The sequence below is a fragment of the Amyelois transitella genome, chromosome 8 (assembly GCF_032362555.1).
Source record: "Amyelois transitella isolate CPQ chromosome 8, ilAmyTran1.1, whole genome shotgun sequence".
NCBI classification, from domain to species: domain Eukaryota; kingdom Metazoa; phylum Arthropoda; class Insecta; order Lepidoptera; family Pyralidae; genus Amyelois; species Amyelois transitella.
In genome coordinates, this window is record NC_083511.1 from 3,003,039 (window position 1) to 3,028,431 (window position 25,393).

General features: G+C 34.5%; 1 protein-coding gene and 1 long non-coding RNA gene across 4 annotated transcripts in view; one reads left to right on the forward strand and one right to left on the reverse strand.

Annotated features, from left to right (window-relative positions):
* Positions 1-237: 237 nt before the first annotated feature.
* Positions 238-25,393, forward strand: part of LOC132901984 (uncharacterized) — a 62,227-nt gene continuing 37,071 nt past the window's right edge. The window contains exon 1 of the long non-coding RNA XR_009656966.1: positions 238-686. This is a non-coding gene — a long non-coding RNA (uncharacterized LOC132901984). The remainder of the gene's footprint in view (positions 687-25,393) is intronic.
* LOC106132807 (transposable element P transposase) lies at positions 1,350-5,627 on the reverse strand. Of its 3 annotated transcripts, none has more exons than XM_060945342.1 (5): positions 5,017-5,627; positions 4,493-4,699; positions 4,228-4,341; positions 4,056-4,145; positions 1,350-3,599 (listed from the first exon to the last, which is right to left on the reverse strand). In XM_060945342.1, the coding sequence occupies exons 1-5, from the start codon at positions 5,051-5,053 to the stop codon at positions 1,354-1,356; spliced, it is 2,694 nt and encodes an 897-aa protein (XP_060801325.1). In that variant the 5' UTR covers positions 5,054-5,627; the 3' UTR covers positions 1,350-1,353. The 3 variants fall into 3 exon arrangements, with proteins under 3 accessions (XP_060801325.1, XP_060801324.1, XP_060801326.1); XM_060945343.1 differs by having other exon boundaries at positions 1,351-1,490; positions 3,507-3,599; positions 4,493-5,627; XM_060945341.1 differs by having other exon boundaries at positions 4,493-5,627.

A 25,393-nucleotide genomic window follows, 5' to 3' on the forward strand; every position in this document is an offset into this window, starting at 1 on the left:
TGGCACTAGTGTTGTAACTAAAATAAAAAAATGTTTATATCATTTTCTTCTATAGCCTGCCTTCTTACTATAATAATATTATTTAGACTAAATACAATACGCCAACAAAAGCATCGACAAGTTTTGTCGACTTTGCACATCATTACTTTGAAGTAACTGCACATAACTAGCTGTCAATTTTTTTACGTTGTAGTGTTGGTAGCACTGACTGATTTTATCAACCAGTCTTGCCAGAAGGTTACTTTTGTAACCTTTAAGGTGATTTTTGAACTGCATTGGTTACTTTTAGGTTACACTAATGAAAAGGTTACTTTTAGGTGATTTTTCCGGATTTGTAGAATTCACTTCGAATTTTTTTTAATAAAAGCAACGTGAAACGAAACGCTCGTTTTAGAATTTTTCATGTTGGTAAGCTTCGTTAGCATTGGAACAACACGTTGTACTTTTCCTCTTTTACACTTACACCACTTCTATCTCGCTCACTCGCTTTCGCTTGACCAGACGGATCAGATCGGATCTTCGGTCAGATTCATTCATTCGTTGTTGTTTGTTTGCCGGCCGCCCCGCGCCGCCACTTAAATTTGTTGTCATCGAAAGATAACCTAAAGTTTGTATTTTGTGATTTTATTGATAATTAATAATTACAATAAGACATAATTTCCTACTGGACATTTACTGAAAGCTTGGTAAGTGTATCTACGATTGCAGTGCATGTTTTGTGTACCTACTGTGTGCTTCACTTTGTATTTTTTCTATAATTATACTTTTTTATGGTTATGGACTAATAAATTAACGATAAATTTTAATCAGACCAATAAAGTAGGTAGGTACCTATTACACACCATGAATGCTTGGTTAGGGTCAAAGAGTAAAGTAATACTGTAGGAAAAGAGAGCCCTCTCGCGTTGATTTTTTGCTTCACGATTGAAGAGAGGCGCCCTCTGAACGTTGTCCCCTGAACTAAAGCTCCGTTGATATACCTATACATGCCTACCTATAGTATTGGTATATTTATTTATACAGGTACCTATACTTATAGGTATGTTTTGAATTTGTGAAAACTTTTCTGCAGTGAAAGTTCGAACAGTATTTGCGTTCTTATCGACAATTTTCGTTAACTTTCACAAATTTGTACAATATTTATATTTTTGAAAGTTAACGAAAATTGTCGATAGGAACGCAAACACTGTTCGAACTTCCACTGCTGAACTTTCTGTGTTATTATCCTGTTTAGGTATTTCAAAAAAGTTTAATATGAAATACTTAAATAGGACAATAACACAGACAAAAGTAAAAAACAATGTTAATAGGTTCTGTTGAACAAGAAAAAATAAAACAAGTTAACACCATTAATCATTTTTTATTTTTATAATGTTTGTGTTTATCGTAGTACAATTGTGCAGCTGTTTTAATTTCGTCCTCCCCTTCATATTTTATTTTACCACTCAAAATTCGGTTGACTGAGCGACACCAACTGTGTAACACTACGTTGAGGGTAATATTAGTGAAATATTCTTTTAAAACTTCGTTGTGCCTCTGACATTTAAATGGGAAATTAACTAATAAGTTAATAAAAGCACATATATTTTTTTTTACATTTGTTTTTGGTGCGTCTTTTTTCAAAAATGATATTATTATATTTTGTATTTCATGGAAGCAATGTTCTGTATATTTGTTGGGGTAACAAAGCCATTTCTTGTTGGCATATTCTTTTGCTTTTATGAATGCATTACTTTCGTTATCATTTTTGTTATCAAGTAAGTCTTCTTTACATTGTTTACAGCCTTTTGCAACATTTTTTAAGCATTTAGTCAAGACCCATCCACATACATAATTTCTTTGACCTGCGTCTATTTCATTATTAAAATCGACTACATCAAAAATATCTTCATTACAAAATACATTTCCTTCATGAGTAGGAACATCAGAAGTTTCAATGATTTCTTTATCTAAAAAAAAATGTAATGACTGCAGACATTTGTTATTGTCTTCTTCACAGTTAGATCGATTAGAATGAGGAGAGTTATAATTATTTAATAAAAGCGCCTTAAATGCTCCTTGAAAGGCAACTGAATTAGGAGCATTATTTCTTCCTCCGAAACTTCTGACATTCCCAAAAAAGTTTTCTGCTGGGTCCTGATTAAAATTACGAGTAAACAATGTATCAAAACCATACTTTTTAGACAAAACATCCCAAATTGCTTCCATGCCCTCAATCGTTTTTATAAAATTTGTGACAGATGGTACCACTTTTTCAGTCAATCTAATTTTGTTTCCAACAAATTTCTTTTCTCTAAATCTAATAGTCTTCAAAATTTGTTTTGCATTTCTCCACAATTGGTGATGACAAGAATTTCGCCTGACAGCACCTTTATATTTTTTACCATTAATAGGATTAAAAGAGTTTACATTAAGGCTGTCAAACAAATTGTCCAATAATAAGGTAATTTTAATTAATTGCTTACATTCAATCGGCAAATTGCCCCTACCGGTTAAATGTTCTGCAGCCACAGCAACGCTGTGGCTAAATATTTGTGTTGCGCATTTTACCCGCATTTTATTTATTTTTTCTGGGTTAATGTGCTCTTCCGTAATTTTATCTAATAACCTCAATTCCCCATAAGAAGTGTCTGCTGCATATAATTTTTGAAAATACTCCCACTTTACTACATATATTTCATTATCCACTTCATATGACATGTCTTTATTTAATAAATTGTTTCGAATACCTTTAATTAGGTGAGGGACATCATATAGTGGTATAATGTTCCGTTTATTAACGCGTATAACGTCATGGCGCCACTCTTTACCATTTTTTAAAAATAAAGCTTTTGTATCACTAACCATGTCTGATATTGCACTTACATTAACTGTGCTTTGGTCACATACGGTATTTATTACAATTAAGCCTGCATTTTGGCAATTGATAATTACCTCTTTAATAACAGTTTTTAATTCTAATTTATTTAATTTTGTCGTAAAATAATACGCAACTGGTTGTTTAAAATTACTTTTGATGCCCTTAATCATGAATACCAGAGCATGGTCAGCGAATTCAGTCGTCTTATTAGTGGAAAACCCTTCCAAACTATCTTTGTGTGCATCATACGACACTTGTGGTGTTAATGACATCTCATCGAAAATTAAACTGCAAAGACGGTCATTTACTGGTATATCCAGTACAGTAGCTTTGAGTTTTTTAAAAATTATGGGGTTGATCCCCGGACATACTTTTATTTGGCTAATTAATCGTTGCATAGCCTTTATGGATGGCAAAGTAAAATATTTATGTAAAAGTTTATAGCATTTCGGACTCTTTTTAAACAATGACAAACATAGAACTTTTTCTTCAATAGTGAAACGCCTTCCTTTTGATTTTTTAACATTTTGCAATTGCATATGCATAAATAGTTGCGATGTTGACGACATTTTTTCTGCCACTTGTTGAAATGCAGTGTTCTCAGCAAGTTTTTCTGCATTAGCCAATCTCGCCTTGAAAGTTGTTGTTTTCTTACGCAAGCGTGATATTTCCAAGCGCAGCATACGGATGTCTTTTTGAAAAACTTTTGAAGTTCGTCGAACAGATTCCTTCAATGGTACTGAAAAGAACCAATGTGTTAAAATTAAAGTCTTAGTCTCGTTCAAAATTCTAGTAGTTTAAAGCTTTGACAAATCATATACATTAGATAAAAAAATTCGACGACCTCCATGGCGTAACGGAATCATGGTCGGGCAATGATGGAAAATGAACTTGATCTGATTGATCTAGGTCTTGGATGGGTATTTTTATATGTATATGTTATGAAATATAGTATTGTTGAGTTAGAATCCCATAACACAAGTCTCGAACTTACATTGGGGCTTACTGAATTTGTGTGATTTGACTGTGTATATTTTATTCAATTTTTTTTTTTTCAATTGAACATTGAAAAGAGCCTGTCATTGCCTTTTTTCAGAATAAATATTTGAATTAAATCAAATATAACTTGCGTGACTTGATGATAAACATGGAACTATTATAAAAGATGTAAAAATATATAAATCATATTACATACCTTTTCTGGAGTCATCTCTACTTTTGCTGATAACACTATAATTGTGTTCTGTTTGAACATACTCCGCTATAGAAAATTGATGGCGGGAGCCTGAAAACATAATTAAATGGTTGTAATATTAAAAAAATAAACTATTTAATAAATATATATACAACTTATATTAATTTATTACCTATGTTATCAGGTAACAATATTTCGCTATGAGTAGTAGTACTGCAAAGTGTGGGTGTTGTCTCTTCTACAGTAACTTGATCACTTGCACTTTCACTCTCATTCATTGGTGTCCCTAAAAAGTAAAAGAAACAAATTAAGCACTTGCTCCGATCTTGTAATCTGAATTCGGAATGGATTAAATGGTCTCAAATAGATGATCGGATTCTCTTTATCATTTTAGAACTAGAAATATCAAAGTACATTATAATTGAGTTGAAACTGACCCGATAAATAAAGTGAAGGTATTGCTGAATTGTTTAAGCGATGGTTCCTGTTTTTGTCGTTTTGCGTGAAGTGTTTATCGCAAACCATCTTCTTCTTAAAATGCTCAAAATCAGTTTCCGTTACAAGTTTTCCACCAACCAGAGTGACCCATGCCTTGAAACGATCAGGATATTTTTTTGCATCTGGAAAACGATGCATTATTGTACCTGAAAATATTAAACAGTGATTGGTTATTATAATATCATCATTGAATAACATTTGTACATTTGACTGAAACGAGAACACAGAAACTTTTTTTTCATAAATTTTTATAAGTAACCTAACTCATCAACTAATATTGTGTGACAAAAACTAAGAAGTAAGTACCCTTTGTGCTCTGGGTTTTATTATGGTTATAATAATGGTTATCAATCTTCTAAATTTCATAGCAGGTATAGCGTAAAAAGATAACATGTACATAGAACTTGTTTTTGGTTTGGGACAGGTAATGCACAAATCTTGTCTAATGTGTGTTTGAACTTACCCTTGGACGAACACCCAAATGCACAGAGTCTAGGCATATTGAAATACACTAGAAAAACACTAAAAATAAATGAAAAGCGTCTTTATCGCAAACGTCCTATCGTTATTTAGTTTTAGCACTAACACAAAACCTCTCGGAAATTCTCGACGGTAAGGCGAAGGAACACTGAGGGCTCGACTTGACGCTCTTACCGGAGTTAAAAAAAACGAAATAAATGAAGAATACACAAAAATACTATTGAAAAGCGCATACGCACAGAACAGTAGCCATTTTGTGAACACTTTAGGGACATCCCCCATGTTATGCTCGAGATCAACTCGATTACAGTTATAAAAAATCGATTTGTTTATTTTTTGTTTAGTCATATTCTTAGAAATAAAACATCAAATTTATATTATTGTGATATATATATTATGTTTAAATTATTTTATTTATATTTAATACAGCAGAAAAGCAACCAAAAATTATTTTGTTTGTAAATCGATGATGAAGGAATCGAGTTTCGAAACTCAACGATTTACTGTGGGCATCCCTTTCGATACTAGTTTGGGGACAACGTCCAGAGGGCACCTCTATCTTTCCGAAACGTCAAGTTACTATGGAGTGTCACCCCCCTGGTTAGGGTATACGAAAGGGTGCGCACTTTTTGGGACTTAGAAAAATTTCGCCGATTTTTTTTTTGCCCTATTAAGCCCAATTTTTTATGATGCCAGGGCTTAGGTATGACCAAAAGCATCCCTTAAGGTCATATAAACTTTTGCGCTGCATGCGATATTTTCGGAGTTATACTCATTTTTTCGTCAATGGTTCTCAGGACTTAGAAAAATTTCGCCGATTTTTTTATGCCCTATTAAGCCCTATTTTTTATGATGCCAAGGCTTAGAGGCGACCAAAAGCATCCCTTAAGGTCATATGAAGTTTTTCGCTGCGGGTCATAGTTCCAGAGATATCGGCACTTCTTTTACATAATCCTTATACAAGTAACTTATACCCTGGCTGAACCTGGCTGGCAGCATGATGTGAGGGAGCGCGGAGTGACACAAGTAACTTACTATCAGATATTTTATAAATTTGAATTATCTTTTCTATAGAGGTTATTGGTACAGCAGTGTCTCTGTCAATTTTCTTATTTTTTTTAAATTTAAGCTCGCCTTTAGCCCATATCGTACAATAAAATGAAATGTCATAAGTTTCGTCATTATTACAAGCCAAAATAACTCCAATATAATTTTTCCATTTATTTTTCATATAATAACATACCAAAACCTTATCATTCACCGTAAAATTTAAAGACGTCTGTTCATTATCAAAGAATACAGACTCACTACAATTATCAGACAATACAGTATCACTGTTGAAAATAAAATCTTGGATCATAGGTGAATATGACGCTTGGGTATCAGAGGTTTCAGGTTGATTGGTTTCGCAAGTAAGGGGACATGCAGCTTTATTTATATTAGTACAGGTAAGACCCATTGAATACGGTGCACGGTCTGTCTCAGACAGTTTATTGGTATCATCTGATATCAGCTCATCTAGATAATTCAAATTAGGTATATTTGCGTTACTATTACTATTTGTTGAACTTAGCAGCAGTTTTGACTTTTTTAAATAACATAAAAGAACATTTTCAGAATCAGCGCCATCGCTGTCCAGAACATGAAATATACTGGAGTCGCTATGTTCACTCATTTCATCAGAAACACTTGTAAATGAACCAGAAGATACTGATACTTTCTTTGCTTTGTATTTTTTTCCTTTTTCTGGTTAATTAACGTTTTCTTGATTTGTCGGATTTGGTGTTGTTTGTAATACTGATCATTTATTTAAAGTTACCTGTTTACTATTTAGAATAATGTTTTCTGATAAAGCATGCTGATCTTTCGGACCTCTATTATATGTGCTTCTATTTGATGGCCCCGCTATTGCTAACTCACTATACAGAGCTTGAGAATTTTGTGTAGAGTGTGGTAAGTAAAATTTCTGCCCTGGCCTTAAAATTTCATTTGATATAATTTTTATGCCTAGATCTCTTGTAGGCTTCACAGCACTTTACTACAATAAATTGTTTTTGAAGTTTGCAGACAACGAGGGATATTATCATTATCTAAATTTATGAAAGGTAAATTTTCGTCATCTGTTTTTTTACATTGACTCAAGGAACGAACATTGATAGCCTGTGTTTTTTTCCTTGTAGTCCTCTTTTTTGTTGACGTTTTAATAATAGTGGGGTTTGCAGTTTCGTATTCAATTTGCAAGAATTTGTTTATGATTGTAGTACTTATTTCTTTTAACGATTTAGGCTGCTGTAGTGCTGAGATGCTTGCTATGTTCAAGTCTGTATTTGTATTATGTTTTTTCGTTTTTTTTGCCTTTTTTAATTATTTCGGCCTCTTCCGTTGATATAGATTTACCGGCTATCACTGGTAACTTCTTGTTAGCACTGTGTCTGGATTTAGTAGTTGAAGATCTCATGCTTTTCAAATATTCTAATAGACAGCCATCAAAACTTTTCGATGAATTTGACGAAACGTCTGGAATCTTTTTAATGACTCTAGAAGGATCAAATGGAAATATGCCAGCGGCTGCAAAACCACTGCGTAAATTATTACTTTGGTTCATATGGATTTCTTCCATTAGTTCATGCAGTAATTTTGGAAAATCACATTTATTTATTGTGGTTGAGTTTTGATGTGTAAGTTTATATTTAAGCAAAATTTTTCGCCAGCATCGTTTCATCGGCCCGAAGAAAGCAACGTCGAGCGGCTGGGTAAGATGCGTTGCGTTTGGCGGTAAAAACACTAACTTTATATTATTTTCTAGGCACAATTGAATGACTTCGACTTCTTAAATTGTCCCCAATTACAACTTTTACCCCTTCAAGTGATTCGGCCCATGGTAAGATCATGGTTTTAAACCAGTCGTCAAAACAAACCATGTCAAACCAACCGGACTTTGTGTGGTTATATCGTGCATTTGGGGGTCCAAACTGACACCATCGGCACCATAAATCTTTAAGTGATGATTTGAGGTTTTCATAAAAAGCTGTCATTTCTTCGACAGATTTTGATGCACGACTGCGTTTGATATTTTGGGTTGTCCTCTGTGTTAAATTATGGCGCGCCAAAAACTTGCGAGCCCATCGCTCACCGGGCATAAAACCTTTAAATAAACCCGTCTTTCCACATTTTGTGAGGTAATTGTATACAACTATCCTCAAATCTGTTAATGTAAGTGTACTCCCAAAATCGGCAGATACTTCGACAGCGTTCGCAATATGTCTCTCATCAGTTTCTGTAAGTTCCTGTGGTCGACCTATCGCCTTGTTGTGTTCATTTCGGCATTTATTTAAAATTGTGCGCCTCGGAATGCCGAATTGTTTTTCAGCCTCATACGACGACAGTGCCTTACTTTTTACCAAATCTACAACAAGCATTAAAGTTTCAACTGAATAATCAGCGTATCGCCGCGCTCCAATCTTCCGTCTACTTCTCTTTTCCATCCTTTTTTTCTTTGGTAGGCAGCTAAAAATAGGTAAATACCTATTAATAAGTATCATATCATGGATTTTTATACTTACCTACATATACCTACTTAATAAAATTAAAATGACTAAAATTATGCTTACGCAATACTTGAAAGGCCCCTTATAATATGACCTAGTTTAGAAAATAAGATTATTTGTAATTCTAATTAAAACCCCCCGACTTTTAACTTCTATGTGCCAATAACATATAGTTTTAATAATGAAGTGTTAACACTGTACGATAAACATGCACCCGTACGTGCCATCAAAATAAAGCGCCCTCCTGCACCATGGATCACGGAGGCGGTACGTATCGCCATGAGAAAGCGAAATCGTGTTTTTAGAAAGTTTAAACGGGATCGTACTAACGAAAATTGGTGCTTATATAAGGCTGCAAGGAATCTCTGCAATAGATTTTGTAGAAATGCAAAACGCCAATATTTCTCCGACAACATAGAAAATGTTTCTCCAGCTAATATGTGGAAATTTCTTAATTCTCAGGGTATAGGTAAAGTACAGAAATCATGTTCAAAATTCCCTTTCACTTTGAATGAGCTTAACAATCATTTTTCCTCAGTTCCTCTTTTAGATGAAAATATAAAATTAGCTTCGATCTCTTCCATTCTTGCTTTGCCTTCTCCCGACGGTAGGCCATTTGAATTCTCAGCTGTAACTGAAGACGACGTATACAAAATCATTCATTCCATCTCCTCTAATGCCGTTGGTCCAGATCAAATAAGTCGTGTGATGTTAATTCCAATCCTCTCTTATATCCTCCCTATCATCACCCATATTATTAATAACAGTTTCTCAGAAAATCGCTTTCCTCTATCATGGCTCATGGCATATGTACGTCCTCTCCCAAAAATCCCAGATCCTACTCATTTGAATGACGTACGTCCTATCTCCATACTTTCATTCTTATCGAAGGTCCTAGAAGCATCTGCCTTTAACCAGTTATCAAAACATCTACTTGATAACCACCTTTTAAACAAATATCAATCTGGTTTTAGGCCGGCGCATAGTACCACCACTGCACTTCTTCGAGTTACAGAAGACATAAGAACGGGCATGGAACATAAACAAGTCACAATTTTAGTATTAATAGACTTTAGTAACGCATTTAATACTGTTGACATTGATATCCTTTTAGCCACCCTTTCCCGTTGCAACGTCTCTTCTTCAGTGATTTCTTGGTTCTCCAGTTATCTTCATGGACGCCGGCAACAGGTTCGTAACGGTACGGATGAATCAGATTGGTGCGAATTGAAAGCTGGCGTTCCACAAGGCAGTATTTTGTCTCCTATTTTGTTCTCAGTTTTCATAAACTTGCTTTCATTATATATTAACTGTTTCTATCACTTCTATGCCGACGACTTGCAGCTTTATGTACAGACGAATATTGATAACATGGAACAGGCCATTGATTAGCTAAATCATAACTTAAATGGAGTTCTAGACTGGTCTAATCGATTTGGCATTTCTGTTAATGTTAAAAAGTGTCAGGCTATAGAAGTTGGCAGTTTCTATCAGATTAATAATATTGGCATTAACATCTTGCCACCGCTGATCTTTGACGGAACTATAATTGAATTTAGTACGACGGTTAAAAACCTTGGCCTACATATTGATACCAACTTACATTGGGATTCACACGTTGTTGCAACCAGTCGGAAAGTTTACAGTGTTCTGCATTATCTGCAACGCTTAAAACATTTTCTTCCAAAAAAGACGAAGATTATGGTTGCCCAAGCACTTCTTCTGCCTATAATTGATTATGCTGATGTGTGTTATCTGGATTTAACTGAAGAGCATCTCAACAAATTAGAACGTCTTCTAAACAATTGTATCAGGTTTATATTCTGCCTTCGGAAGTACGATCATATTTCTGAATACCGTTCTCAGCTAAAATGGCTCCCCATCCGTAACCGTAGAAATCTTCACATTTTATGTCAGCTCTATACCATTCTCAATAATCAGCTTGCCCCAGACTATCTTAAAAAAGGCTTCCAACTATTAAGTTCTACTCACGAAAAAATCCTACGTTCTTCAAATAAGTTAACTCTTGCTATCCCTTTTCACCGTACAGGTATTGCCTCCAATTCTTTCGCCGTTATGGCTGTTAGGCTCTGGAATTCACTTCCCGAGTCCATCAGGACATCCCCAAGTCGTTCTAGTTTCAAATCGCGGGTATACGGGTTTTTCTTGAGTCGCGAGGGTATTTAATATCGCCTTTCCACTCATTTCGGTAATCGCTGCACATATTTATTTATGTATATTGTTTATCTATTGTAGTTTTTATGTATGTATATTGTTTATCTATTGTAGTTTTTATGTATGTATATTATAATTATTTTATTTTATACTTTGTGTAGGTATAAATATATTTATTTAGTTTAACCCCACATGAAGTTCTCTGTAAGACCCAATGGTTGACTGGTAGATAATGCTTCTAGCATTAAGTCCGCCAATTGTGCTATACACTTGTATCTTGTGCAATGAAGTTTAAATAAATAAATAAATAACTTTTGAATGGGTGAACTGATTTTGATTAAGCATGCCTAAGCTACCTGGATCAGATGAAAAAAAATCGAATTGGGTCACCGGTTCTCGAGATACATACAGACACACACACAGAACGGTCAAACTTATAACACCCCTATTTTTTGATAACAGGTTAAAAAACAAAACTTAAACAATCTTGCTATGAAAAATAATAATTTATTTGTTGCAGAAGTTTAGTTTGAAGCTTCACATAGTGAAAGTTGAATAACTACCGAGTGACAACCCAAACCATAGGCAATCTTGTAGTACTGTTATTCGAAAAACCATTTGCAACATTGCCGTCTTCATTTATAGCTGGAATTGATCACAATAACAACAAAAACCATTATAAACAGCAAAAAGAGCATATTTTCTTACCTTGTAAATACTGGCACAGTTAAATTTCTCGGTTATTCCGGCGAAAAAACAAAAGATTTGCACAGTCTTAATTTGTAACCTTTGAAATCTGAGTGACAAAAAAGTATCAGTGTTACCACTTCGGAAAATATTGAAATGGGTTGCCAACATATGAATCGTATTTCTACTATTTAAAAAAGTAGAATATGTGTTGCTATTCTCAAATAATGTTGAAGTTAGTGATTTTGGCAAAGTTGAAGGGTATTGGCAAAGTTGCAGCAGTTTACGGTATGTATCCCTCTTATATATTTACTTAAATTCATAATAAGCTTATTTATATTACCACTACATATTTATTTATTTTTGTTAATGATCTGTGACGCGGACTTAAATATATTAAGTGTAGATGCAGCATTTGAAGGTGCATCACATGATAGTTTTATCTGGAACCAGCATCCAGTAAAAGATCATCTCATACAATTGATTAACCTTTAAGTATGGAGGTAATATTTTCTAAACACAACTGTGGACGTGGAGTCTCACAGGCTCCTATATTCAAACACTTTTTTTTTGGGTTAATTGATATAAAATCCTTTAAAAATGTACTATATATTAAAGATAAGGAATATAGCAATAAAAAGAATGTGCGTATATAATCAACTTTTATTACAAAAATTCAAAAAAATTCAAAAATCAAAAATAATGGCACTTTTTACTCTTAAATGTACTTAGATTACATCTTAGGTATAAAACTCAGCCAAACTTATTCTTATAACAAAATTAGTCTTTATTTTCTCAAACTATAATGTATATATAATTTAAAACATAAGAAGCCTACTTCAGATAGCAAATATTTAAAAAAATGACAACACCCTAATATCAGTAATTTATTGGCAGTCAGTGCATAAAGGTCTCGAACATTGAAGACACACAGGTTTGTTGCACCCTAACACAAACATGAGTAGTCAGCCTATGTTTTTTCGCAGGACAGATTTCACATGCTCTTCTGGTTCCTTGATTGGTTGCTTGCTCCTGAGCATCTTCTGTAACCATGTATTCACTTAAAACTCGAGTCATTGTCAACCTCAGCTCTCTTGGCAATCGTGTATTTATAACACGTCTTTGCATATGAGGCACCACAAGCATACGTGCTAATTTTTTAACGAAATCTCCTCTCTCGGCAGCTTTTGGTTGATAAATGTTATATAGAATGTAGGCATTCATGGCACTCAAGTCTAGAACACGATATAGCAACACCATAGGCCATCTCCTTGTTCGCCAGCTAGAGGAGTAATTCGAACATTTTTTGTCAGCCTCATCAACGCCCCCTTTAGTTGAATTATAATACATGATAATTTCAGGTTTTTTAGTATTTTCATCTATCTGGTTACTGTGATGCATGGATGATATAAGTACCACAGCTCTATTCTTCTTTGGCACGTAGGAGCAGCACGTACGACCAAAGCAAAATTTGCTGCTCGATTCTTAGCTGGCTGAAATTCAATCGGGTTTTCCCTTTTGTTCTTTTTTAGCGTTCCTACATACGTCAGCTTCCGTGATGATAGTTCGTCTTCAAGCTCTATGGATGAAAACCAATTATCAGCTGTCACGTTACGGTTGGTTCCTTGAATGGGTTTTGTCAGGCGTAAGACACACTGAGTTGGAACTAGAATTTTTTCTCCTTTTCTGTCAATCCGATCCCATCCGAGTCTTTTCCAGAGTAAATATACCCATTATAAAAATAATAGTTTTCGGCATCACATAGTGCTCGAATTATCAGTCCATATTTACCAGGCTTTTTTGGCATGTATGATATCATGTGACTTCTTCCTCGAAATTTGACGAGCATTTCATCTACTGTGATGCATTCGCTCAATTCATATAACTGTTGAGAATTACTCACAAACTTATTGAAAATATTTGAAATAGCGGCCAACTTATCGGTCTTCATCCTCTCTCCACGATCATCTGGGTTGTCAAATCGTAAACACAATAACAAAACCAGAAATCTTGTCTCTGACATTACGCACCTAAATATCTCAACACCTGTGCCATTTAAAGAGAACAAGTAACTCGTGTTTTCATCATTTGATTTCAAAACAGCAGAGAAGTATAACAGACCAATAAAAGCTTTGAGTTCAACCATATCCAAATCACTCAATTCGGGTCTATTACAACGGACAAACTTAGTTCTGTAGCTAGAAATACTAACATTGGTCCAAGTTAGAATGCATTGGAGCATTATTTCGTCGAAAAGCTTATTCCAAATGTTGTAGTGATGCTTACTATCCTCAGGTCTCAGTTTTGAAGTACCTGCACGAGACGTTATAATATTGAGCTCTGGGATACGCTTTCTAGCCGATGGTGGCGTTTTGGCCCATTTATACCTATTTTTACCGTAGTAATAGTTAGATTTTACTAACTTCGATAAAGGAATACTGTCCGAACTATCATCACCTGATTCTTCTCTTAGTCCTGGTTCTGGTCCTGTTCGTGTCCTTGAACCTCCTCATTGTCACTTTCGTGATTTTGAATGAATTCAGACTCCAATATAAAAAGATCTTCAATAGTTTCTTCATTGTCAGATTGATCCGAAGCCAACAATAACTCACTCACTTCTTTTTCAAAAGAAGGATCTCCTACCCGAAAAGTTTTTGTTACTGGGCCTTGAACAGAGCTCGTCGATGGTCGTTCTGGCTTTATTGTTTTCTGACATTTTGAATTAAAAAATCTGAAACAGACATAATTCCCGTTATAATATATGTTATAGGGGAACAATGGACGTGTAGCCTCACAGGCTCCAGTCACTATTTAGATGGTCATTACTTACAAAATATTTACCGGATGACGCAACCTCCTCCCTCGTTGGCAGTTTTACGACTAAAACAAAAGCTACTGAGCCGCTCAATCCCGGGTGGTGGGGAGAACTAGGTAAAACTAAGAAATCGAAAACATCAAGTAGCCTGTCAGACTCCACGTCCATACTTAAAGGCTGGTGAATCTGTGGCTTTACTTGGTAAATATTTTTTTTCATATTGACATAGGTAAATTAATCATATTTAATTATTTAACATTTTTTAAATAACACTACTATTTTAGGGGATTCTGGGTATGCACAAAGGGGATATATGATGACGCTGATCATGGATGCTGCTGCAGGTTCTCTAGAGGAGCATTATACTAAAATGCATGTGACAGCACGAAACACAGTTGAGCGAACTATTGGAATGCTCAAAAATCATTGGAGATATTTGTTGATGTTGCAGCAAAAATCATAAATGCTTGCTGCGTGCTCCACAATATGTGAAACCGAGCTCATTTAATAATGCAAGATGAGAACCCTGACAACATCAGCATACCGAGATTTGTTTTAGAACCTTAAAGTTAGCCTGAAGCCTAGCTTACCTTAGCTTAAAGTTAAAGTTACCTTAGCCCAAGCCTGCCCATCTTTAATAACCCAAGGCGTTAGTGGCCTCAGCGAACTCCTGCCACTTTTTTCTGGTTTCTTGTTTGGCCTGCTTTGTTCGCAGAAGGCCACAAGCAATTCCTTCCACTAACGGGGTCTTTGGGCGTTCCACCCCACAATCGATTCGACCCGCGAATCGTCCAAGCACTGTTTCTGAATAGGTCGATTCGACCCGCAATTAGTGTTGCCCAAATGCAAGAACAAGACGAGACTTAGCCAGTCTTGGTCTTGGTCTTGCGCCAATACACCTGGTCTTGGTCTTGGTCTTGCGCTCCCAGTCTTGGCCTTGGTCTTGGTCTTGCAGCAAGAGTCTTGCAAGTCTTGCAATTACCTATTAGTCTATTACTATTTATTAAAGTTTACTTTAAATCTTAGAAAAACGTATTAGAATTGGAACATTGTGAGCTTGAATTAACATAGCCGTAGTAAAGATCAAGCAGATTAATAAATAACTGAAGATTTGATAAGAAATTCGAAAAATCAACTGCCCTACGATATATGTCGTTTTCCATGGAAGTAACTGTTTCTTAATAAACATTTATGATTTTAGCTTACATTTGCTAAAACATGTAAAAAACAAATTAATTACAATAACTTGACTGTATTTTAAAGAACAATACTTATCTGTCTAGAAAGAGATTGAACCCTCAACTTATAAGAAATTTAATAAAAGAGTTTTACGATTTATCATTTATTTGAATAAAAAATAAAATAAAACACAAATCAACAGCTTTATCATTAGGTTATGATACTTTATATCAATTTTTTTGACCAAGAATTAATACAAAGTAACCATCTGGCTGACTCATCCCTTAACCTATTTCTATGTTTTCTAATTACTAATGATGCTTTACAAAATAACCTCTCAGCAGGTACTGAAGTTGCAGGTATTGAAAGAAAATCACGGGCCATTTTCGATAAAATCGGATACTCTGTCTCATGCGTCCTCCACCAATCTAAAATGTCTTCCGAGCTGGCAGTTCTTGGTTTTCTCAGGTACTCCTCCAACTCGTCTATCACTAAGCCTTGAAGACAAGATCCAGATGACGTCGAGGGACATTCATAGAGTTTATCAAAGTCTAGTACGTCTTCATCTTCATCACATACTTTGGAATTACCAGAAAAAGAAAATAGAGATTTGTTCAGTGAGTGTAGACTTTTATATTCTTCATAAAGTTCATTGAACTTGCGCAGAATTTCTGTTTTAAGTTGCTTCCCCCACATTGTCAAGTCAATAGTCTGAGCCTTATGCCTTGGGTCTAAAATTAAAGAAGTACAATAAATCCAGTTGCTCTTCTTGTAATGTTTAAGCATTTTGTCTCGAGCTGCTTGGAAAGCTAGAATGAGCCTTTCATCCACTTCAGATCGATTAGGTTTCTCATCTAACTGTTGTACCATGGATTCAATTTTATCTAGCAAGAGATTGAATGATACAATGACTAGCGGTAATGTAACATATTTGTCTCCACCAAGTTTTGTACTTAAAAGTTTAAAGTTTATTAGAAATTTATGTAATTTTTCGAGTACCTGCCATTCATTAGCTGTGATTTGAAAATCATTTAATTCGGTGACAGAACTGCACAATATGTGAATGCCCGCTCTCACTTTTAAACCAAATCCAATCATATCATGTGTGGAATTCCATCTTGTTGGACAGTCAAGAATGGCATTTAGATTTGATGGCACGCCAGCTGCTTCACAAGCAGACTGAAACTTCTTCTTCACTATCTCACTTCAATTATTTTTCAGTGAAGCACAATGTTTCATTAAATGCAAGTAATCTAATTATAAAAAAAGCTTCTTTGATTTTAGGTATATGGGGATTCAGAAAAACTTTTTGCAGATCCATGGAAAAAATTTTTTAATTTTGATTTTCCTCACTCTTGGCGTCACTTTTGTATTTATTTGTCGTTTCAGATGCCTTGGCTTTGTGTTGCTCATACTTTTATTTTTCTTTGTTAGGTACAACTTCACCTTTTTTTTGGTAATATTCTTTATTTTTTTCATACAAGGCACAATCGCTGCAAACATCACATTGTGGAGTTTTTGAAGAGACTTCCATATCCTTTAGTACTTACTTAAGTTTCTTTTGAGCCGACTTTAGGATTCTTTGCCTTAAAATCGTCATAGAGTTTTTGAATAGTTAATCCAGGTGGTAAATATCGAATATTCGGAGCATTATGACGTCTATAGCTATAACTGGATGAAACGACTCAATGTGATTTTCTATTAATTTGTAGTTAAGAATTTTAGCCTTCTTGCTGCCACTATTTTCTTTAACGAGAAAATTCAAAGGAGCTTTTTTTGCAGCTCTTGCGATTTCTGTATATACATATATATGTCAAAGGGTAGGAGCGCTTTCGCATGTTCAGCAAAGCCGAGCGTGGCCCACACTTAGATCGGTGGCATCAAAACATCAAACCAGGTAAGTTACTTATTACGAGTACCTACCTATGTATTATATCAATACCGGAACATGGTATAAAATACTACAGATGATAAATTCTGAAGTTAAAATCTTATCTTTGTATGTAATTTTATTATTCACTGCGACATTTTTAATTATAACTCACTTACCTATTTTCATACTCGTTCTCAATATTATTGGGTACTTTTTTGTCGTTATCTTGTACACACTTCACTAATAAGCGGCCTCTGCTGAACATTTTTAACTGGCATACATTAAACACAAGTTTAAAAAAAAAAGTAAATAAAAACAATTGCGTGACAGTATTCGCTTCTAACTTCAATTCGAGTAATGACAAGCTGTTGACTGTGACAGGTAACAACTCGTCGACCAAAGACTAACAAGAAACACGGAATATCCAGTAACTAGCATAAAACACTGAATATCGTCGGTGCGCTTGCTTGCCAAACATGATATGTGCATTTGATGAACTTTTCAGGACGACAAAAAAACTGTTTTTTTCGGTAATGTTATCTACAACAATAAAAAGATAATTATCAAAAAATGGCAAAAAGTATTTATTTTAGTCTCGCATAACAGAAACAGTTATGACTTCTATGATGAAAGCTGAAATTATTTTTTTGTTGTTTATAATGCTCAAACCAGGTTTTGCTTGTTGACTCCTTTAACGATATGTGTATAAGAAGCATATGTAAGGTATTATTTGAGGTTGAATTATGTCATATTATGTAGTTATGTGCTTAAATGTGTAAACGGCTGAATTGATTTTAATGAATTTACCATTATATAGTATAGTCTTTATATTAGTAATTTTTATTAAAATCGATTCATCCATACCATTCCTGGTAAAATGCGTGCAAAATCGCAGGCTAAAACTGGTGTCAAATAAAAACAAAACAGTGTTGTATTTAAAATTTTCTTTATTTTAAAAAGATGAAAATGAAAAATCAACATAAAAACATTTTCTTTAATACGTTGGCATTTCAATTTCAAAAGTAATGAATAAAAGACAAAATAATATAGCCAATTCCGTGGCTTATTATCAAATAGTTAAACAAGTAATAAAGTATGAAAGGCACAAGATCAGTCTTACTTTTAATTGAGATCATTCATTCAACCTATCATTAGGAACTTTTCTACCTTTAGTTTTAATTAGTTGAAAACACTTGAAAATAATAAAAAATAACTTCTTTAAACTAAACAAAAATACAGTCAGTCAGTTATGTATGACGAAGCCCATCGTAAAAATAATGCATCCTTATGCATGAATGTTTTTAGCGACTGCAAGCTGGTATATTTCGACTTTTCTATTTTTCTAGATTCGTCGTAGAGGTTTTCTTTTGCCATTGCCATTCGTGGGGATGACGCAGTTTGTAATAAATTTGTCCATGTTTGTACAACAATCCTCTGATATCGGTGACATGAGGATCTCCAGATATTTTCCCTGGTCTCAATGAATCAAGCTGACACATTTTGAATTTTAACAATCATAAAAATACTGGAGCAGGTTCTATTTTATCTGTATATCAAACAGTACAAATATGATACTTGCTCATCTCTTTAACGGTATAAAAACCCTCTCTTATTTGTTAGTACTGGGGCATCTATAACTTCAATAATGGCATTTCTATTGTATCAGATCTTATCTGGTTTCCCTGGCCACTTATTTTTTACGTTTTCCCAGTGGAAAATACCATAGTGCTTATTTCGTATGATAAAAATATTGTCTCTCTGAGGTTGATTTAACATATTTGTATCAAGACTATCTTTTTTAGGAGTTTTGTGTGTCATATGGTCCTTACTACCTTGGTTTGAAAGTGTACTTTCACCATAACTGGTTCCAGGCTCGTTTTGCAGTTGAGGTAATGCAGATTGAGTTTTGTCTATTTGATGTTCGCAACTGGGTGATTCGGCATTGAGGTCTTTTTGTGCAGAGTTTAAGGATCCATTATAAGGTTGCAGTTTGTCGGTAGACGACGATTTGAATTTTCAACCAGTCGGAGTGACAAAATACAATATTAAGCCATCTTTACACAAAATGGCCGAATAGATTGAAGTGTCATATTTTGACAGCTAATGAATAAATCTTTTATTTAAAGTGTTGCCAGATCGCATAACGTAATTTCTGGTCTTATTTTTTTAATTAAATGTTTTTTTGTCCATTAATAGATGCTTGTCCAAGATTGGTGCCGTTACGTTACTCCCATTTACTTTGCTTTTCGCCATAAACTGCGACAGAAGTGAAATTAACACCCAACAATTTTAACATCTGGAAATAAATCTTTAATGGCCATTATCGCAGTCACTTCAAAGTCCATAGAAATGTGCGTAGGATTCCAATCTTTGACCTGACTCTTGATCATATGGAATAAAATTTCATATGTAGACCTTGTTTTGTCAGAGAGTAATGCACAAAGCACAGGAACTACATTGACATATTCTTCATTGCTGCCGATATTTGCATTAATTGTATATACTTGACAGAAACACTTCGGGCAAATTTTGAACGTACCGTCGACATAAAATCTTGTCGATTCTTTCAAATATTAAACTATTTCTTTTTTTGCAAAAATAAGAATTCTTTTTTGGTTTGCCATTTGGTTTTGGGTGGGTCTGTTTGCCATTTCTGTAATAGTATGATACAGCATTACTAACATTTTTTTGCTTTATCAATTGTGTACTAGTGACATTAAATAGTTTTATAATAAATAAAAGTATCACAAACTTTCATAAGTGAAATAATTACTTACGTTATGAGCGCCAAGCTTTACAGACCTATGTAGGGGAGACCGGGACAAGATGAGACAGCTAAGTCAAAACTCGATATACAAAGAAAAGTAAACTCTTTAATGACATTCTTTGACAAAACAGGTAACAATTATACATTTGTCTCTTATAATTAAACGTTAAGACATGCAAAATCACAGAACTTTTCCCGTTTTGCCCTATAACTGGGGTAAGATGGGAAACGCTGTGGGGCAAAACGAATTACACGCCCAACCGTGGCACACGCTGCAGTTGACCCAACCTTCGGTTGACTCCGAGTATAAGTACCCACAATAGATGCAGGCACAGCCATCATCCTCTTGGATTGAACTATCTTCCAATTCAACTTCTTTTTTGCACCTTTTGGTTTGACGCTTTTTCTCACAGTTTTCATTTTGAGTCGTCTTTTTAGTTTACAGTTTTTTTCCAGGTTTCTTAATTTCTTTTTCAGTCTTTTGATTATCAGTCTATTTTCTTGTTTTTACCTTCTTTAATACTTAAATCTTTCATGACATCGTTTTTGTAAGGCGATTCAATTAGTAATGCAGTCTTCCTTCGTTTCCTAGTCTTTCTCTCCTGGGTCCTTACTTTCTTAGGTATAGCCATAACATTTTCAAGACTTACCAGAAAAGAAGAAGTTGGTCTCTTAATTTGTCTCTCGGGAGTGTTTGCTTTACCTTTAAATTTTGACGTGGAAGCTTGCTCGGCCAATGCTCGGCCAATATGTGCTCAGGATCATCAGGGGCATCATTTTTATTGGAAGAGAACGTAGCCTGTTTAGCAATATCTTTTCAGTGGACAAAACGGAATTGAGAGCATTTTCTGAATACATCAAAGGCTCTGGATCATTCTCTTCGGTATTTTGTGATAAACCTTGAACATTATCAGTCTGAGAAGAAATGGCTGAAGAAGGTACATTATTTTGCTGAGTTGCACACGATATTTGTCCAAGGTGATCTGAAGTAGATGGCCTCAGTAGATTTTCTTTAGGAATTGCTGGTCTTCTTTTTCCAGATTTTCGGTGTAAGTCGTCTCTGCAGCTATGAAATCCGCATCAGTGAATACATTTTTATCAATTGGCCATATTCCACATTTGCGAAAACCATTTTTAGCCGTGAGCATTGTGGCTGCTTGTAAATAAGCTTGTCCAAAAAGCTTTGCCACTTGATATTATATATTACTTAAAATTAAGAAATAAAACAATTTTATTGATTGAGATCGCAAAATACTTTTTCTTAAGAGTGCTGATTAGCCATGATCAGTCTCTTAAGTAACTTAAGGAACATAATCACAAAAAAACAATATTGTCATCATAGAACAAGACAAATTACCTGTTATTTTCTTAATTAAATTATATACTTAATTATATAATCAGTTATATACTTACTAAGTAATCAGATTTTAACATTGAATATTGTTAATGAAAATATAATATTAGAATTTCCTATCAAAATGAACAATCTTCTTCTAAAAAAATTAAACAAACATCAAAAATTTAACAAAAATAATCATAAAAACTCTCATATAAATTACAAAACAATCTACTGGATATTATATCGAGTTAAACCTACTGAAAATGAATAAGCGACGATGTTCGAGATGTGCCTTTGGAGAAAGTTGGTTTTGGTAATTGCAAAACTACATCTCTAACATCCACACTTGCTTTGTCTTCCACAATTGGAAATATAAACTTAGAAGTCCTTGCTTATTTTCTGAATTTGAATGATTTCTGAGATATAATACTTCATATTCTGTTACATTAAACTTAAATACAACTTTGGCAACGTAGTGAATCATAGTTTTCTTCTTCTCAAACTTAATTAGCAGGAAATCTCCAATATTTATGTGTTCAGGATTAACTGGTTCTGCATGAATTACCTATTCTTCCGATTCCGATGGCATTTCAATGACTTTACTATCACTCGTCATCGCGACTTCATCTTGACTAGAATCGGAATCTATTTCTGCAGGCAAAGAAGTCACTCTCTTTTTATTTTTTGGCTCAGTTAATCCCAACAGATTTTTCGCTGTTTTCAATTCTTTTGCATGCTGTTTTGCTTTTTGCAATTCTCTTTTCCTGTTCTTTTCATTACGTAAGATTTTTAATCTATTTTTTTTTCTGGCGTTTCAGTGTATATTCTTGATCGTCCCTTTTCTCTTCCTTTTCTTTTTAAGACACTGTCAGTAATCGCCTTTTTTGGATAAGGTCTAACTGAATGTCTAATTACTAAAAGGGCACAAGTCCTCTATATTTAAAAAAAAATTTTTACAGGAGACAGAAAAAACTAAATATTTATAAATTGGAATGTAAATAAATGTTGATTTAATTATTTTATGTTTATTAGTTAGGTAACAAGGTATTTCAACACTAAAACTTTTTATATTTTGCAATAAATTAAGAGAAATGACATAAAAAAACCATGGACATGTTCCCTTTTAGTACTTAATCATATTTCAAGTGGACATATGTATGCCCCTTTAGTACCTAATGTGATCAAGACTTAACAAATAAAAGAAAATAAATTGCATGTATTACTTTTATTTAGCACATAAAATAATTAAATTTACTCCACAGGCCAACTGTAAATGGTTTCCCAGTAGTGAATATGCTCAGCAGGGAATGTATTCCTTCAACGTTTTTAAATCTGTCATTTTTTTTAGCTATTGGAACTGGACCGGTATACTTTTTTTTAATGGGTAGAGTGATCGGCTTTATGTTGGGTTTTCGCAGGTCAAATGTTGCTGACCTAAAGCCATCAGTAAATTCTTTGGCTACAACACGGTGTGGAGCTTCTGCACTGAATTGAAATTGATGGTACTTGGAAATTATAAATTTTTCCTTTAATTCTCCACGCTGTGCAGTTTTTGATAACTTTGTTTTATAATAAAAACCAACTGTGGGAACCAGTCCTGAAAGTTGTAGACAATATTTTGTTGTGACGTGTCATCATCATCATCATCCACTGTATACACTCTCAATTTTGTAGGGTGCGTTCAAAAATTATTTGTTATAAAGGCTCATGTCCATGGACAAGTGCCCGTTTAGAACTAAACAGAAATTTTGTAGAGTTGTAACTATGGGTAAAGATCGGACATGAGCCATTCTGACACAAAACGATGTAATTAGGTGTTGCCCAGCGATATCGAATATAAAAATATTTTGGTTAGAAAATGTGACATGTGCCCTTTTAGTAGGGGAAAGTGGGGGAATTGGGAACACTTAACTTCTAAGGTCAAAAATAATAGTAAAACGTCATTGACATAATGAACTTTAATTGAAACATAAACTTTGATTGTCTATCTATAAAAATTATAAAAGAAAAAAAAAACATTGTCGTTTCTTTTTACCCGATATCCTATGGAGTAATTGAGATCATCCCTCGGAGGAAACGGGAACGATGTGGGGTAATTGAGATCGACGAAATCAAGTGTCACATACGTAACCTACACTAGTCTCCCCAGCAGTACATTCTTCATGTGCCCAGAGCTTACAAATATAGCACATGATCCAATCTTCTCTCGGTGGGAATTCATATTTTTCATTGCACATTATACAATAAAACTCGTTTTGATTTCCATTGTTTTGTAAAGTCTTCTCTAGATTTTTGACTCCTTTTGCAATGTGCCGTTTTTTAGCTGGAACTTTTTCTTTTTTTATTTTTCTCTTGTTTTGTCTTATCTGTTTTTTTCCAGTTGCATTTTTATGGGTGTGCTGGATAAAATTTGAGAATGCTTCTTATTCTGTCGCTTAGAAGCTGCTGGTTTTGGAATGACAGGTACATTGACAATATCTGCAAGAGGTACAGAAGTGGATGGAGGTGTAGAATGGATAGTAACGCTCAAATCCTTGTCATTTTCAATAATAGAAGTGGAATCTTGCGTTGATGTTTGGCTCTGGTTGACAGTGCTAATGACACATTCAAATTCTACTCAGCTTCAGTTACAGTTCTGGTGACAGTGTTCATGGACTCATTCAAACTTTGTTCAGCTACAGGTAGATCATGTGCCATATTTTCAAAGATGTCTTTAAATGTGTCAGGATTGATAGGATAAATTCCAGCTGTTCTTAATCCACTAACAGCCTTGCTTATATTAGCTACTTTATTGTACGCTCTTGTAAATAGTTCTCCAACCTCGTATTGAGTAATTCGTTTACCAGGATTATTTACCATGTAGAGCTCACACTCTTTATTGTACGCTATTTTCAGAGGACCGAAAACTGTAAGATCTAGTGGCTGCATTTTATGAGACACATGAGGTGGCAGGGAAAGAACTTGAAGATTGTGTTCTCGGAACAGCGCGTATGCTCCCAGGCTGATGTGAATTTTGTGATTATCGAGTACTACTAAAACTGATCATCTTTGGTCGTCTTCCCACAAGAAATGAAATGTCGCAAGAAGTCAATAAATATAGACTCATTAATCCAGCCCGAATCAGAAACAGTAGCTATCATGTCGCTGTTACAACCTTTAATTAGCAGATCGCTCATTCTTTTTCTTTTGAAGATAAACATGGGAGGGACATATATGCCACTAGCGCTATTAGCACAAACTATTGTTGTTGTAACACCACGTTCTTCGCTTGTCGCTTTCGCTATCTGCAACACATTATTTATTTATTTATTTATTTATTTATTTATTTAAACTTCATTGCACAAGATACAAATGTATAGCACAATTGGCGGACTTAATGCTAGAAGCATTATCTACCAGTCAACCATTGGGTCTTACAGAGAACTTCATGTGGGGTTAAACTAAATAAATATATTTATACCTACACAAAATATAAAATAAAATAATTATAATATACATACATAAAAAATACAATAGATAAACAATATACATACATAAAAACTACAATAGATAAACAATATACATAAATAAATAGGTGCAGCGATTACCGAAATGAGTGAAAAGGCGATATTAAATACCCTCGCGACTCAGGAAAAACCCGTTTACCCGCGATTTGAAACTAGAACGACTTGGGGATGTCCTGATGGACTCGGGAAGTGAATTCCAGAGCCTAACAGCCATAACGGCGAAAGAATTGGAGGCAATACCTGTACGGTGAAAAGGGATAGCAAGAGTTAACTTATTTGAAGAACGAAGGATTTTTTCGTGAGTAGAACTTAATAGTTGGAAGTCTTTTTTAAGATAGTCTGGGGCAAGCTGATTGTTGAGAATGGTATAGAGCTGACATAAAATGTGAAGATTTCTACGGTTACGGATGGGGAGCCAATTTAGCTGAGAACGGTATTCAGAAATATGATCGTACTTCCGAAGGCAGAATA